Consider the following 18,843-nt stretch of genomic DNA (forward strand, 5'->3'; position numbering starts at 1 on the left):
GTGTAACCCAATGGTAAAGTATTTGTCTAGCATGTATACAAGGCCCTGGTTTCAATTCCCAGCACTGAAAAAAATGAAAAAAAAATACACAGGGGGAAAAAACATGACAAAATACTCAATTTTACCAACAATCAGACACACAGACATGCAATATTTTTTACCCACTAGAAGGGCAAAAATATTAAGTTCACCAATAACAAATACTGACAAAGATATAACAGAAGTGCAAATTTTTGCAACTAATCTGGAAAACAATTTGGCATTGTTTTAGAAGGTCCACCTAGCAATTCTATTCTTAGATGAGAACTAAATTTTTAACACTGTGACCAGGAGGTCAAAATGTCATACTCATCATAGTGGAAACTGGACATCAATGTGTTCAAGAGAATGGGCAAATAAAATTGTAGTATATTCATACAATATTATGCAGCAGTAAAGTGATGCATAATTTCAAATACACATAGTTGTCTCTTTGGATCTGTGGGGGATTGGCTCCAGGATCCTACAAATACCAAAATCCATGAATGCTCAAGTCTCTTGTACAAAATGGTGTCATGTTTGCATAGAACCAAAGCATGCTCTCCTGTATTCATTAAATAATCCCTAGATGAATTATACCTAATATAAATGTTATAATATAAATGTTATTTATTGGGGAATAACAAGAAAGAAAAGTCTGTACATGTTCTGCACATTTGCAATTTTTTTCTTCCCAAATAGCTGGGATTACAGGCATGTGCCACTATTATATTTTTGATCCAGCATTGTTTGAATACACAGTTGCAAAACCTACAGAGGGATGACTGTATTTTGAATGAATTTGAGAGAAATCAAATGAAAAAATAAACCAAATAAAAACATTCTATTTTCATAATTCAAATGCTAGCAAATGCTAAATAATATATTGCCTTGAGATACATGCATGTGTGATAAAATATATACAAATCGAAAGGAATGATGAACAGCCCACTCAGATGTAACCACCATTTATTTCCTCCTTAGCTCTGTCTCCAGTGATGAGTGAAGTATTGGGGAGGTGCCCAAGTGTTGGTTTTCAGGTTAAGGGTAGTTTCATGAATGTCCTATTGTATTTCTCATGTATATACAAGATGTGTGTAAATATTCTACTACAATGCATTTTTTTTAATAAGGGAAGGATTTTTCTGTGGTTCCAACAACAATGCCTGGCCTCTGGTACAAACAAGAATCTATAATGAATATAAACTGTAGAATACATCAAATATCACATTGAAAAAGTGAATGGACTGACACATCTTTCCTAGAAGTGAAGATATTAAAACACAAAGCAAATATAAAGGTTATATAAACTCTGTGAATACCTAACTATCCTTGGACAGATAAAATGAAACACCTCTCCAAGTCAACACCTAATCCTGACAAATAAAATAATCAAGAGAAAGAGAATTAAGCCAGTAATGAGTAGAAACTGGAAAGCAGTTGTAACTTCAAAAGAACTACAAAAATATAAATTCCTAGAGCGATGTTGATACTCAAATCATCACTGAAAAATACCACCTTTGCTAAGCCTAGGAGACCAGAGGATACTCAAAATACTTGGTTAGAAGATGAAGGTATACTAGTGAACTCTAGTTTATGTTTTTAATATTTATTTTATTTATTTTTATATGGTGCTGAGGATCAAACCCTGGTCCTCACACATGCTGGGCGAGCACTCTACCGCTTGGATTAAAACAATTACAAGTCAGTATTTATAGGTGCTATAATCTTCCAAATTCATGTGTTGAAACTTCATGGTCAATGTGATGGTGTTAAGAGATAGGACTATTAGGAAATGATTAATAATAGCATAGCCCAAAGAGATGGGATTTGCACACTTGATAAAGAACTTGAGGGAGTGAATTCTGACCCCTTTTGTCCTTTTGCCATGTGAGGACAAAGGAACAAAGCACCATTTTGAAGCATAGACCCATTACCAGACACTAAACTTGCTTGTCCTTTGACCTTTAACTTTCCAGCCTCCAGAGTTATAAGAAGCTAAATTCTTTTGTCTATAAATTACCCAGTCTCAGGAATTGTGATAATAGCACAAAAGGACTGAGAGTTGGTGCTTAATTGAGCTTAGTATAGCCTAGTTCTTTCCAGCTGAAAACAGCTTCTGCATTAATAAACAAACCTCCACAGGATTTTTTATACTGGCCTCTGTAGACACTAAACCAGAGGGCTTTCCCTGTTGCTTTAGGTGAATCCTGTTCTCACTCTCTACTCACATGAGCTTAGGTTTTAATGCATTCCTATGAAATCATAATATGAGATCATACTAGACAAATACATTTTTCCTGAATGGGGAGGTTGAAACAATGAGCAGCTAGTGGTCAGAGCCAGCTCTCTGCAGACTTGTTAGTTCACCTTCCTGGCTATATTGAACTTCCATCACTTTTAGATTACACCTGTCCTCTCTGTATCTGATTACAGACAGCAATCTGTAGTTTACTCTAACTCTTTAGTCAGGTGACATGGGATTCTTTTCCAAAGAGAAAAGGTATAAATGAATCAAAATGTAACTGTTCTGTTAAATGATATGACAGTGGGAAAAGAAAGTCAAGACCACAGCATGGACTTCTACTGTGGATAGCTGGGGATGAAGGAGGTGGCTGGCTTTGTACCCTCCTCATCCTGCAGACCAGTTATGATTATTAGCTGGCATGCATGAGCTGGACTATCCAGAGGGAGAGAGCTCAGTAGGATCAGCTCAGGCAGCATCAGTATAGGAAAGGCCTAGGGAGTTAGGTCCTGCTTCACATCCAGAAAAACCCAGGCAGACTTTCCAAACGTGTTAAGAGTTTGTTATTGCACATGGTGGAATTCTCAAATATCCTCCATTAATGCAAAGAAGGATCTCATTAATTTTATTATAAAAAAACAATGACAGAATATAAGCTTATACATTAACATATATATTACATTCATAGTATACTATAGCTTCAATTTATGAACAGAAATATCCTGTTTTTTCTTCTTTTTCTTTTCTGTTTTTTTGGCATCATTGATTTGCATTTTTACTTGATCTTGTAATTTAGAAAAGAATGCCTGAGATGACTTTAGGGCCTTGTCTTTTCCTTCATCCTGCAATTAAAAACAATACATGCTCATACTATAAGGTATACGATCACATGGAAAAACAACCCAAAATATAAAAGTATGTTATGATTAAAACAATGTATTAAAATATAAATAGGAAAATAGACTAGAATTACAATATAATACATCAATTAGCATAGAGGTATTCTATACATTCTATACTACTCTAACTTTCTTGCAACTTAAGAGAGATGAAGAAAAACAGGTAGAGGAGCCAGATTACTCTGAGGACTCTACAGGAATAACTCAATAACACTTAAGGCTAATGTTGCAGCTAAGTCAGCAGTGTTCCCCTTAGTACCCTTAGGTGGGCTGTGTTGCTGGCTCAGACACTTAAGTAAAGGGGACAGCCCAATGCATACCACTCACTTGCTCCCAAAGGTCTCTGCAGTAGTTTTCCTTCCCTTGCCCTTACCTTTAATAAGGAAACTCTGCCAGTTTTGGTCAGTTGTTTCAACTTCTCTGATGCTACTGCTTTCGTGTATTTCCCTGTTTGATCTGGGTTGCTCTTTTCAAGCAATTTTTTCCGTTTCTCCTTCTCCTTTATTTTCAAACGTTTTTGATATTTCTTTTTCCTCCGTTCTCGTTTCTTGTCTGTAGCTGTTTTCTCAGCAGCTGTTTTTAGATCTCCAGCTTTATTTTTCTCCTATTAAAATATAACCACCAGTGTATCAATTAATCTAACCTAATATCAACTCAGGGAATCAAAAAGAAAAAGAAGAAACCGCAACAGTAGGTAGCCAAGGTGCTGTATGTCTATGGTACAGCACATGAGGCTAGAGAGCAATCCCTGCCTATGTTTCAGACAGCTCTGCTAACTCTAAAACCTAGAATGTTTTCTTTGACAGAACAGAGTCATAGACTGTTCAGCCTCCAAACTAATTACACAGGCAGCATGGAGAGTTAGATACTCAAGTTTACAGACCAGCAAAGCAAATCCTCTGCAGCACTTAGACTTCAGCAAGGGCTTCAGGGAAATGCCTGAGGTTGTCCCAATAAAATGATAATGACAATCTCTGGGCTGAGGTCAAAGGTTCCCAGAGACTGAGGACAGAGAGGGAAGGGAAACCTCACTTTAGTGAGGATCAATTTCCTCTTTTCTCCTTAGGTGCCTTATGCTGTCACCTGCATACAGATGGAAAGAGATTAACATAAGGATGGCTGTAGCTACAGAAAAGAAAATGAGGAGGAAAACAGAAGGCCTGCTGCTAAACCAGCCAGAAGATGAGGGCCTAAAAAAAAATCATCATTATTACATAAGGCAAGAGCTTCAATGTTCACAAGGCATAGATTTCTTCCAATATCCAAATGCTCTATTCTACTCCAGATTTCATTGCTGATGAGCATTACATGGATAGAACAAGTGGGGAGATGCTGATTAAATTAATGTTATTATACAAACAATCTGTTTGAAACTTAATATCACTGCTGATATTCGCATTTGATTATCACAAATAATTATTCTGATTGGATAATTAAAACTGCTTTTGTAATAATTCTCTTACCTGTCCCTCCTAATAATGAGTGAAGATGGAGACTAGGGTTTAAATATCATAACATAGCATCAGTTTGATGATGTTCTCATTCTCCTGTATTTACAAGGGACTGGTTCAAGATCACTGCAGGTACCACAATCTACAGATGCTCAGATTCCTCATATATAAGGGTTAAGCATTTGTATGTAACTTACGTGCATCTTCTCTTAGACTTTGAACCATCTTTAGATGACTTATAATACCTAATACAACATAAATGCCATGCTAATAGCTGCTATACAGCACTGTTTAGGAACAGTGACAAGGAAAGAGTATGTACACGTTTAGTATAGATTCTTTTATTTATTTTTAAATTTTTTGCAGTGTCTCACACATGCTAAACAAGTGCTCTATCACCAAACCAGATGCATTTTTTTTTCCTTGATTATTTTCAATCTATGGTTGGTTGACTCTATGGAAGCAGAATCCACAGGTATGGAGAACTGACTGTACCAAGAAAGAGCTAACATAAATTAGAACAAAAAATACAAATTCAAGGAAAATGACATTCAACAAAGGGAGATCTGGCAATAATCAATTAACTTCTAATCAGATATTGAATGTTTCAACACTGGCTTCTTACCTTGATTTCCTCTGGGGCCAGCAGGGCTGCATCACTGACACTCACTGGAGCTACTTCTTCCATGGTTATAGCTGGCAGATTTGACACAACCTTAATCTCTGGTACAGGCTTGAAGAGAGATAATACATTTAATGGGAAGTCAGAAATAGCCCTAACATATACACATACACATATATAATATTTTATAGAAATTATTTAATATGTTAAATATGTTGACAGTCAAGGTCTAAAGCTAACTGGAATTGCGACAGTACTAGTGGGCAGCACAGGATGCCTCTGAAATCCTATGAGAATGAGGTAATTTAGGGTCTTTTGTCACAAAATCATTCCAATAGCATTTATTTCTACAGTTTCACATGACATTTCTGCCATACTCAAACACCAGTTCTTTCATCTATTAGTAAACTAGTCCCATCTGCCACCTATATGGACTTTCTCAAAAAATCCTATCTATGACTTTATAAAGAAGTTGATTTCTGTTAATATTATCTTGCCTTTGGTTATGGAAAAAATGCTGGCACATATACAGAGAAAGATGCAAAGAAAATGCTTGTGGGAACAAGAGTAAAAGTACAGACTATTTTTTCCCAACATTTTTTAATTGGTGCATTTTAGTTGCACATAATGGTGGGAGTACAGACTATTTGATAAATAATTTTTCTCATCTTCCAGCTTCTGAAAATAAATCTTTTTTTTTTTTAAAGATACAGTGAGAGAGAGAGAGGGAGAGAGGGAGAGAGAGGGGGGGGGGAGAGAGAGAGAGAGAGAGAGAGAGAGAGAGAGAGAGAATTTTAATATTTATTTTTTAGTTTTTGGCGGACACAACATCTTTGTTTGTATGTGGTGCTGAGGATCGAACCTGGGCCGCACGCATGCCAGGCGAGCGCGCTACAGCTTGAGCCACATCCCCAGCCCTGAAAATAAATCTTCATAAATATAAATATGAAATGGCATTGGACCGCTGAAAAACTAAAGCAGTATCAAAATAAATCAAACATAATAAATATGAAAAGGAGAAAAGAATACAACACTAACTCAAAAGCCATTTACTTTCTGTTTTTTGTCCCCCACCTCCCCTTCTTGTTTTGAAAGTACCAAAGAAACTCAAAAGTTAACATAGGATTTATACCAATCATGCTAATAAAAGGTCACTCATGCTGGTGTATCTAATTCTTACTTGTCCCTGTCAGGAACACCAAAGAATGAAGAGCAAGAGAATGACTTCAGACACTTCTATTGCCTCAGTCAGGGAAAGACTGGGGTATGGGAAGGAACAAGACTGAAACTTAGGTGACCAGGCCGCTATTGCAAAGCAGGTTAACAACTCCTCTAACCTCTCATTTTCCTTTTCACAGTCCTGTGCATATTCTAGTTAATTAGGGAGGTATTTGCCCCAGGAAAATTCCCAACAAAGAATAAGCTAGAAAAACAGCAGGATCCTGGATTCTAAGTAAGAGAGAAATGTCAGAATGTCAGAGAAATCATTTCTTCCACTGGACCATTTTTCAATTATTTACTAGGGATATTGTATTCTAGTCTACAATTTAAAGAAAAATATGAAGCAAAAAGAGACAGTATAAACATAACAAAAAATGATGGCTGATGATTGGTAAATCAAGTCTACAGAGACAGCATGTGAAAAACCAACCTAAATATGAAAAAAGGAATATCAAGGGGGAACCAATACTGGCAATATACATTTCTGGGGAGAAGGAAAAAAAAAAAAAAAAAATATATATATATATATATATATTTTTTTTTTTTTTTTTTTTTTTTGTAGTCAAGTAGATACACATTCACTCCTCCTTCAAGTCCCAAGATTTCAAAAAATGCTTGAGGGTTTCCTTGTGTCAGGAACTGGGACAGGGTGAGGAACACAATAATGAAATATCACACACATTTTGTGTCAACCTGAACATGAATAGGGAACAACCAGCCCAATCTTTGCAAGTATACTATGGAATGAAAAGAGAACTAACAAAGTAATAACAGATAAAGGGAGGAGGAATGGGGACAGAATACAGGTCCTGAATGTAATTTACAGGGAGAAATTTTCAGGTCTAAATTCTGAAACCAAATAAATAGTTTCACAAAAGCTCAGCAAGTTTTATTAAAGTCATGTCTGCTGTATCAACACATTGAACTGTTATCACACTTACTGGTTTAGGAATGAAGTGGAAGTTTGACAGGGCATCCAATTTTAAAAAGAGAGAATCCATCATCTTCTGAATCTCTACATGTTCTGGATTTTCTTCTTCTTCTGTTTTTTGCTTAGGAAATAAGGTCAACAACATCAGAGCAAAAAGATAAAATAAATCATATTTAAAACAATAAAGACCAATGAGGACATTCCCAATTTCTTAGCACCAATCTTTCAGCTATAAAGAAACAATGCAAAGGTAAAATTAAAGTTATCAGTAAGCACTTATCAACAAGGGATGTTTTCCCTTTGGGAGCCATAGAAACCACACTGCTGACATTTAGAACTTACAGTTTAATTTCCTTGGTATTTATTTCTTTCAAGAACTAAGTTACTTTCACTAGGATGGCTATAATTTAGAAAGAAGAGGGGAAAATACCAAGTGGTAACAAGGTGAGGATATGAAGAAATTAGACTCTGTGTATGGCTTGTAGAAATGTAAAATGGTATGGCAATAAGTTTGGCACCTCCACTAAAGATTAAACAGAGAACTACCACATGGCCCAGCATTTCCACTCCTAGATATACCTCCAAGATAATTAAAAATATATACTTAAACAAAAACAAAAACACTTACACAGCACTATCTGCACTAGCTAAAAGGTGGAAACAGACCAAATGACCACTAATGGATGAGTAGACAAGTTGTGGCATACAGATGTGTGTATGTATGTGTGTGTATGTATGTATGTATACACACACACACACACACACACACACACACACACACACGAATGAAGACTATTCAGCCATAACAAAGAAGTACTGATACATGCCATGATCTTGAAAGCCTGCTAAGTCAGTCACATATCATATGACTCCATTTATACAAAATGTCCAAAATAAAATACTAAATTCACAGGAATAGGATGCAGATTGGTGGTTGTCCAGAGCTAGGGCAAGGGAAGAATGAGGAGCAACTACTTAATAAAGTGGGCTTATTCTGAGACAGTAAAATGTTACTGAAGCACAGACAAGCAGAACTTGCACAACACTATACTAAATGCTCCTGAACTGTTCACTTAATTTTATGTATCATGTCAATAAGGGAAATTTTAAAAAAAGAACTAAAGTATTAATAATAATTAGATTTTGTAGAATTATCCAAATACCCATTTGGACTATAGGGACTTCTTTCATTTTATTTATATGGAATTTTAAATTTTATTTTGATCAACAACACTGAAAAAATTGACAGCAATTTTAATTCTACTGAGGAGAAAATGTAAATTTCATACATTTCTCTTTTGACCCAAATGCTTATTCTAAAAGAATATTTTTTTGGTTTATTTGTTTTTATTAAAACAGGAAGGAAAATGAAAGAACTAGGAAGCATTGGTGCTCTGCCTCCATGACCCCGATGCCAAAGAAGCATCCAGATTATTTCTGAGGTCTGTCATCGGCGCCTGTCCAGGTACTATGCTATACTGCTTCTTTTTTTTAACTTAACTCACTATTTAAAAATTCTTAAAGACAGGTATAGGTATGGTATGCACCTACAGTTCCAGCTCCTTGGGAGGCTGAGTCAAGAGAATCATTGTGAGCCCAGGAGTTTAAGATCAGCCTGGACCAGCCTGGACAACACAGTGAAACTGTCTCAAGACAGAAAATTCTATACGTGTCTTTTCATCTCATCCTAGACAATAATATCTGTGAAATCATATATTTAATTTTTATGATCCACATTACATACACAACTATAAGGCTGATCCATGGGCTGGGGATGTGGCTCAAGTGGTATGGCGCTTGCCTGGCATGCGTGCGGCCCGGGTTCGATCCTCAGCACCACATACCAACAAAGATGTTGTGTCTGCTGAGAACTAAAAAATAAATATTAAAAATTCTCTCTCTAAATTCTCTCTCTAAATTCTCTCTCTCTCTCTCTCTCTCTCTCTCTCTCTTTAAAAAAAAAAAAAAAAAAAAAAAAAGGCTGATCCACATGCTGTCTACTATCACCTTGCTTATTACTTTTAGAATGGATACTGGTCATCATCCTAGACTTCTAATGGAATGGGTCTAGAATTAGCCTGGCTAATTTAATTAATATACAGGAACTCCAAAGTTCATTGTCAAAAAACATAATTGACCACCGACTTCCAAGAGAAAAATAAAACTATCATTTTTACAACTTGCATTAAGTTGTTGCAGTATTTCATTTTATCTTTCATGGTTACCAAATATTTCCTTTAGTTATTGAGTCTCTTCAAAGTAGCCAGAAAACTTGATAGCAAGCATTGATTCAAGCTGTATATACACTGTCCTTCAACTACTGCCTTGGGTTGCAAGGCAGCCAGGAAGTAATTTTATTCAAATATTTCTAGTTCTTCCACTTTACAGTGTTTCAGGACACTGGTTTGCTGTTAATGCTTGAGTAGCATTAATTAATAGAATCTGACAGCAACATTATAAGGCTCTTGCAGGAAAAAAATACCATTTAAGCATGGTCACATATTGACCATATATTCAACAGACCCAAAGTGAAGACATAATTCAATTACTTAATCTTGGAATTATGATCTTGTCCTGCTGTCTAACCAGAGATTACTTTGGTGAATTCACAATCATATATCAATAACTTCAAAATATCAATAAGAAATCATTTTTTAAAGTATAGCACTGTATAATAATTGCTGGAAAGTTAGTAATAGGATGCAGAAGTATATGGTGATCAATGTCTAATTGTAAAGCAAACCTCCTGATCCTAAGCATTCAGTAGAAATATCATAACCTCAATATTCCAAGCATGCTTTGTCTCACACGTATACGAGATGACAGAAGGGCCATTTCAGGATTTCAACAATCACAAAATGAACGGTTCTCTTCTTTCGTTCCTTTCATAATAATAGCATTGCCTTGGAGGCCTCCTTACCTGGTTAAGTTTGATGTATTCTTGTTCATATATTTCAGCAAGGCTCAATTTACTCTTCTCATGGTCTAATGTTAAACGCTTTTTATACTCATATGCATCTTCTTTAGGTTTTTCTTTACGTACAACATCATCCCAAGCCTAAAATATACAGGGTAAAGTGCAGCACAAGTTAACACAATAATTCCCAGGCTTACACAAAAATTGGAGCAAAAGAGAGAGTAATTTTCAACTTAAGCAACGTCAAGTCACAAAGGATTATGAAAAACAAAGAGAACATTAACTTAGATATCCTTTTCACCTTTATTTTAAATAAGTCTTCTGGTTACCAACTTTAATTCCACTTTTTCTTGTCATAGTTTGTCGAAGAATCAAGCCTTGTGTTCATTTTTTCATTTCCAATTTTAAGCTACTATGCATATAGTACCCTCTCCCTTCATATCCCTGTATTTTTAGACAGAAGTTCAGGTAAACATTGTACATACATTTTACAGCCATCTCATACAGTGCATGTCATATACCTTTTATTCGAAGTTTACAAAGTTCAGGTAAACATTGTACATACATTTTAAAGACATCTCATATAGTGCATGTCATATTCCTTTTATTCGAAGTTTACAAAATCAGATCAACTCTTAAAAAAAATTCTTTCCTAGATTACTAACATTTGAAAAGACATTCTTTTTATTTGTTAGGCTAGATACTATGTCTAGACCAATGGTCCCAAGTGTGACCATGGCAAGTCAAGATACCAGTAACCACTCTCACCACTCAACAGGTCAGCAAAACTTAGAAGGGAAGATGGTGGCAATGACTTGTGATTACCTTCTCCCCTCAGGCACAATGCCTGTCTTTCCTGGGTACTAGTGAAGAATAGAACCTCACACAACAGAAGCTGAAGACAACCTGAGACTATTCCCCTGCCACAACCCTGTGACCCTGCTTTCTATTGAGATAGGAGTCTGGCTACATTGCCCAAGTAACTCACTATCCTACCTCAGCCTCCCAAATAGCTGGGATAAAGCTAAGTAAAGAACATTATTGAGTGGAAATGAAGAAAGCATTATTCCTCCTACTTAAATCCTCTCATATTATTTCTAAAAATTTTAGTGAAGTCTAAATTAAGTTCAATTTCATTCTTACTGACCTGATCTCGTATTCTCTGCTTAATGATATCTTCTAGTTGGAAGGTGGTTTCCTCTGTGATCACAGGTGCTAAATGAAACACAACATTTAAAAAAAAAATTTTTTTTTTAATTTTTTTATTTAATTCATTTATTTTTATGTGGTACTGAGGATCGAACCCAGTGCCTCATGCATGCTGGGCAAGTGCTCTGTCACTGAGCTATGACTCCAGCCCATATACACATTTTCATTAAGAAGATACATATTAGTGATTTTCAAATTGTGGTCCTTGGACTTACAGCATCAGCAACACCTGGGAACTTGCTGGAAATGCAAATTCTTGGGCTGACCCCTTACTTCCTGAATCACAAAGTGAGAAGGAGAACAGCTGTCCATGTTTTAGTTCTGATGTTCCGTCAAGCTTGAGAACCACATTAGAATATATGTGGTAATAAGTGCTAATACATCTATCCCATGTAACTGGGGGCTTTTCCCCTGTTTTCCATTCTCTCTTTTGCTGAAATAAAATGGAAACTCATTTGAACTCAATGGGCACAAAAAAGATGAGATGACTAGGGTTTTAAGCTGAAGTATAATTCAGTTGGCCATGACAAGTTGCAAGCCTCATAAACAGAGCACTTGAAGAAACCTGATATCTATCTATTGGTTTCATTAGCATAGCAATGTCAAATTTGAGCAGATTAATAGTACTACAGTTACACAGGAGAATGTCCTAGATCCTGGAAGATACACATAAAAGTATTTAAGAGTGACTTAGGATACTACTTTCAAACAATTCAGCAGGAAAAAAAGCATATACACAATCACAAATACATGTAAGGAGAAAAAAGATAAAAATGGCAGGGCACAGTGGCGTACATCTGTAATCCCAGCAGCTAGGGAGACTGAGGTAAGAGGATTGAGTTCAAAGTCAGCCTCAGTAACTTGGTGAGACCCTAAGCAACTCAATGAGAACCTGTCTCTAAGTAAAATATAAAAAAAAACGCTGGGATATATCTTAGTGGTACCAGGAAAAAAAAAAAAAAAGATAAAAATGGCAAAACATTAACAACTGGGGCTGGGGATGTGGCTCAAGTGGTAACACTTGCCTGGCATGCACGGGGCGCTGGGTTCGATCCTTAGCACCACATAAAAATAAAATAAAGATGTTGTGTCCACCAAAAGTGAAAAATAAATATTAAAAAAATTCTCTTTCTCTCTCTCTTTAAAAGAAAAAAAAAAAACAAAAATGTTAATAACTGGGGAATCCAACTGAATGGCATGGCATATAGATATTTACTAAACTATTTTTTCACCTTTTCTGTATGTTTGCACGTTTTATAAAAGGTTGGGGAAAAAGAAATGTCCCCCCCAAATTTTCTATGGAAACAGAATAATACAAAAAGCACAGAAACGAAGAGTCTGCAGAAGCCCAGTGGGCACCATACCCATCCGGACAGCATGATCAAAGTGCAGGTTCTCCTCTAGGAGACTGTTCTCTGGTCGCTTTTGTGCTGTCACTTCCCCTTGAAGCTGCCAAGGCTTTTTTTCCAACAACTCTTTTTCTAAAGATGCAATTTTTTCATTCATCTAGGAAAAAGACAAAAGTTTTTACTTAAAAATTAAACTTATACTCATGTAAAAGGGTATAACATTTTAAAAGTGGGAAAGAAATGTATTATTCCTCAATGTACTTGTTTTATTCTTAAATATTGGAAATTGTTCAGTAAACATTTGATGTATTTCTAGGCTCTATTCTATCCAAATGATCTATCTATTCACAGTCCAGTATCAATTTTAATTATTAGAGCATTTTAATCTTTTTTTTTTTTTTTTTGCCAGTGCTGGGGATCAAACCCAGAGCCTTGAATATGCAAATATTCTACCACTGAGCTATATCCCGAGCTCTCTAGTTTTTTATTACTTATTTTATTACTTATAGTAATGTAGCCTGACTCTTGGGACTATGCACGCCAATTCTCTTAACTTTTAAACGGCAACAATTATGAAGACTTTAGTGTATAAAAAAGCAGCTTGTACAGCTACCTTACAGAATGCTCTTAAATTTTCTTAACTATTCTGTTGCTCAACTGCTGATTCTTTTAGTATCTTGTGCCTTCATTTTAGTTTTTCCTACCTCTTATTTTCTTCTTTTGTGGCTACACTGGCTAACATTTCTAAAGAAATGGTAACTGTAACAGTGGATATCTTTTCTTATTCCTGATTTTAAAGAAATTTCTAGAATTTAGCATTATGCATGATGGAAGCTTTTGATTTTAAAGAGACATTTCTAGAACTTTACCATTATATATGATGGCTTTTGGACAGATGTATTTGTATCTCATGAGAAGTATAAAAATAACAATGGGTTCAGTTGATAGAGTGCTTGCCTTGCATACAAGGCCCTGGGTTGAATTCCCAGCACCACATACACACACACAAAATATACATATATATACATATATATATATACATATATATAAAACACAAACAATAAAACAGGACACGAATACTGAATTTTGGCAAGTCTTTCTGACAGACTTTTTCCCTTAACCTCTTAAAACCAAGAATCACATCAGACTTCCTAAAATGATTCAAAAGAATGAGACCCACTTGCTTTTATGGCATTATTATTTCATTTGGTTATTTGGGATTTTTGTATCATTATTCTTAAATGAGACTTGAGTGTGTGTATATTTTATTTTCATCTTTGTCAGGGTTAGCATTCCATATTATAACAATTTCCCAAGAAAAAAAGATGTTTTGAAGTTTTACTTTACTCTTTACTTAATGTGGAAATTAATTAAACAGCATTAAATTACCTATTTCTTGAAGGTCTGATATAATTTCACAGTAAAACCAAAGCTTTCATTTTGTCAGAGGAGGGTGGGAGAAATGAGGTGAAGACATTTATTTTCTTTTTTTAATTTTTATTTTTTTAGTTGTAGTTGGACACAATACCTTTATTGTATTTATTTATTTTTATGTGGCACTGAGGATTGAACCCAGTGCCTTGCACATGCTAGGCGAGTACTCTACTGCTGAGCCACAACCCCAGACTCAAATTTTTTTCTTTTATGGTGCTTTTTTCCTCAGACTTCTTTTGGAGACAATCTGGCAATCGTGAATTTAATTCAGATTCTCATACTTTTTATAATTATTTCAGTATCTTGTTATCTTTGATTATCTGCCTATTCTCATTTCTAATTGTATAATTTTTTTTGCATTACAATTATTTATTTATTTTTTTTGCTTTACAATTCTTAATACACCATTATTCAATAATTTATCATATCTCTGATTATATATAAGGTATGTTGACACCAAATTCACATCTTCATACATGTATTTTGTATAATGATGAGGGTCTCCTTTCACCATCCATGCTATTCCTCTTCTCCCTCCCTTTCCCTCCCACCCCTATTCCCTATCTAGAGATCTAATTGTATAATTTTAAGGTGGACAAATAATAAACCAAATGACTGGAGCCACACTACCTCTATAAAAATTAAGTGACATGTCATCTACCTGAAATTATGTCATAAGCAAACAATTTCCATCAATTTGGAAGATGTGTTTGAGATGGTTTTAATTAAAGTACAGGCTATATGTAACACCCACAAAAATAATTTACACAGCACTTTAAAGAGACAGGCAGCATTCTCCAGAGGAGTTCAGTTACACCAAGAGGCTCAGGGGATGGCTAAGCTGGAGAGACATGACATGGGTATATAAAGACATCAGGCATAAAGAAAAGAAACAAACAAAAGAAAAAAAAAAAAAGAAAAGGTCCCCAAGGCTAAGAAATGCAGGAACTGACTTTTGCAAATTAGAAGCTTTCAATGTGGCATCTACATACACTGTGTTTAGAGTGGCTGCAAGATTTTCCCTTACAGTCGGTATTTCCCACTGGAAAAATATGATAGATCAGACTGAGTTCCACAGTCATGTAAAGCGCATAAAACATTTCTTAAATTCCTTAAAATTACCTTCTCCTGTCTTTTTTCAAAAGAGGATTTAACTTCATCAGGATCTTTCTTTACATTTAATACATCTGTATCTTCAGTTTCTTTATCATCTGGCAAAGCAAAGGTCACTCTTTTTGAGCCTTTATGCTGTTCACTATCTTCACTTTCTTCAAGGTCATTATCCTCATCCCTGTAATACCAAAATGCGTATCAAAGGAAAAACAATTATTCACTAGAAAACAAATACAATTTTCCTCTATTGAAGTTCTTTTGTATCTCTAATGTCCCAAATATATTCAGAACTTCCAAAGTCATTAAATTATTTAAAAACAACAGAAGGAATTATTTAGGTAAAATGCTACGTAAGAAATAGAACAAAAGGGCCCAATATGTGCAAATAAATTATTCATCAATCTATTTCACAGAAAGAACCTCAAGGATTACTAGCACAAAACCCATATCAGGGCTGGGATTGTAGCTCAGTGGTAGAGCACTTGCTCAGCACGTGTGAGGCACTGGGTTCAAGCCTCAGAACCACATAAAAAATAAGTAAATAAAATAAAGGTATAAAAACAGATTACCATCTTTAAAAACAAACCAAAACTCAAAAAAAAAAGCTCCTTTCTTGTAACACAGATTTGACTGTTACTGCCAGAAATATTTTTTTTCATTAACTCTAATGTTCTTTCAAGCTATATGAGATAATCTGAAATTAGAGAATCTACTATTTGATTTGAGAATTTAACTGCTTAAGACAAACACAGCTGACAATTATGAGCATACATACATTTCTAGTTTATAATGTAAAGGATTATTTAAAATACTCACGTTTCAGAAATGCTTTCTTCTGCGTCTTCTTCAGCAATTTCTTCCTCTTCTTTGTTTGAATCCAGCCCATCATCACCACTTACCATGTCTTCATCACTTTCAACTGGATCAAAAAAATCTTTGTATTTCAGATTTCTTGAACTTTTATCTGACTGAACAAGAAGATTTTAAAAACATTTAATGGAAGATAGAAAAATACATAAAAAATGCATGTGTATATATGTACTACACACACACACACACAAACACACACACCTTTCCTACTTTAACACTAGTAGCCAAAAATAATTAGGGGAAACTCGTAACTAGTAACATTGTTATAAAACCACAAGAACTGGAATATAACAAACTACATGGAAGTATAGATCCATTTGTAGATATGTACATAGGCATATATATACATATATATATTGCTTGACTACTTCAACATTATCAGTCAAAAAATAATTACAGCAAACTAGTAACCAATAACACTACCACAAAATCATTAAGAACTGAGATATAATAAACTGAATGTAAGTACAGTATTTATTTATTTATTGGACACAATACTTTTATTTATTTTTATGTGGTTCTGAGGATAGAACCCAGTGCCTCACAAGTGCTAGGCAAGCACTCTATCACTGAGCTACACACCCAGCCTGTATAGTCTTATTTATAATTGACAAAACAAGAGCCCACTATTCCTATCTCTAAATCTTTTAACTATAATTATTTCCAAAACACCCCTGCCTACATAAGTACTAAATATTTTCATTCCCAATTAGTTTTTATGTTTGTTGAAAATATGTTTGAGGGAAACCTGTGAATACCTCTAATGTGTGATTATGGTTCTTAAGCTATCTATCAAGAGAATTATTTTGTGACAAGGAAATGATAGCTTCAGTTTGATTTCACCAATTTTTTTTTCAATTGATCTAATACTTCATATGTGTCCTGATGAATTCTGAAGTGCTTAAAATCTCTCTTAGGAAACAGAACAAAATCTTAATTGAGGAGGAAGAAAGTACTCTCTCTTCTCCTCTTCCATAATTTTACCTTAAGTTTTTGATTTCTAAACAATTCTTCCTCATCTTCTTCATCAGAATCAATATCTTCAAAAAAGTCAATATCTTCTTTCTCCTCCTCTTCATCTTTTTTTTGTTCTTCTTTTTCTATGTTCTCCAAAAAGGTCTCCATTTCAGATAGTTTAAAGAATTTGTCATCTACTATAGACTTTTCCCTTGACTTCTCTGGCAGTTTATTTTGCACCTTGCTCTGCTGTTCCAATTTGCTAATATCAAAGTCAAGATCAGAATCCTCATCACTGAAAACTGAGCTTTTCCTCTGATCAAATTTGCTTGAGTTTTTAGGCTTTTCACCAGCTTTAGGATCATTATCACCCACATCTGACACTTTCTCCTCCTCTTCCAAATCTTCTAGGTTCTCCTGGTTATCAGCCTCCATCTCTGAGCCATTCTCTTCACAATCCTGCTCTTTATTCTTTGGAAGAAGAGTGATGTCTTCATTTTTAATTGTTTCACTAACTGCCTTCTGGAAGTATTGTAAAACTGGTACATTTTGCAATTCCAGTTGTTGCCAAATTTGCTCATCATCAAAATTGTTTATCACAAGTTTTTGTAAAGGACTTCCAAGAATCCTACCATTCTCTAGTATTTTATTGAAGTCATAAAGAACTTTTGTTAAAGAAGTGAAGTTTGATGCTAATCCATCTTGAATCCTATTGGGGGAGGAGATCAAAAGACATATAAAACTTATAGGTAGTAATTTCACAGACCTCTGAATTAAAAGAAAAATAAGATTCAACTCAAGTGCAAAAAAAATCAAACACAAAGTATGAATTTTAAGTATAGATTCTGAGCCAGGCACAATAGCATATGCCTGTAATCACATCAGCTCAGGAAGGTGAGGCAGGAGGATCACAAATTCAAAGCCAGTCTCAGCAACATACAGAGGCCCTAAGCAATCTAGGAGTTGTTAGGCCATGGAATCATAAACTGATATATGGGAAGAAATAATCTATACTCCCTTTTCTTCCCATACAGAATTTGCAGGCTGCCGGCAACCCACGCCCACGTGAGAACTGGTCTCCGAGCCCGGGATACGTGCACTTACGTGAGAAAGCGTTCGGGTTGGCTGGTGGCTTTACCGACCTCTCTCAGACACCGCTCCAGGGTCCGCCGACGCCAGACCCGAGGAGCCATCGCCGTCAGCTACTCCAGATACAGGACCTCATGCAAGGCAAGAGAGCCGACCCGGAAGAGAGCTAAAACGGAAATTCCGCGGCAAAAAGGTGCCTAGCGTAACCCGCAACTCATAGCCGAAGGTTCCGTCGTGCATAGGTTCCGGACCCACCTCAATCGGAGCCAATGATAGCGTGAGAACTTTCACTGAGCTTGCGTAGTGGGGCGGGGCAGGAGACAGAAAATAGCTACTGGTCAGTCCAGGAATCGTTGAATTTCCTCTAAACTTTATGTTTGGGTTTCCTGAGGGGCCCACAACTGGTGACGCGTGGTCTTTTACGTTTCTTCTTTGGATACAGTAGGTGGCGAGCTTTAGAGCCCGGTGAGAGTCAAATTGTGCAAGGTAACAGGAACGCACTGTTACCGGAAGGGCGG

At 35.6% G+C, this 18,843-nt stretch overlaps 1 protein-coding gene across 1 annotated transcript; it reads right to left on the reverse strand.

Annotated features, from left to right (window-relative positions):
* Positions 1-2,872: 2,872 nt before the first annotated feature.
* On the reverse strand, positions 2,873-18,769 carry MPHOSPH10 (M-phase phosphoprotein 10). Its single transcript, XM_081290409.1, has 11 exons — positions 18,341-18,769; positions 17,264-17,945; positions 16,226-16,377; positions 15,419-15,587; positions 12,878-13,019; positions 11,452-11,519; positions 10,308-10,445; positions 7,398-7,508; positions 5,239-5,346; positions 3,536-3,766; positions 2,873-3,105 (listed from the first exon to the last, which is right to left on the reverse strand). Exons 1-11 carry the CDS (start codon positions 18,427-18,429, stop codon positions 2,956-2,958), a joined length of 2,040 nt encoding a protein of 679 aa, XP_081146535.1. The 5' UTR covers positions 18,430-18,769; the 3' UTR covers positions 2,873-2,955.
* Positions 18,770-18,843: the final 74 nt, after the last annotated feature.

This window comes from Spermophilus citellus, assembly GCF_964194105.1.
Source record: "Spermophilus citellus genome assembly, chromosome: 4".
NCBI lineage: Eukaryota > Metazoa > Chordata > Mammalia > Rodentia > Sciuridae > Spermophilus > Spermophilus citellus.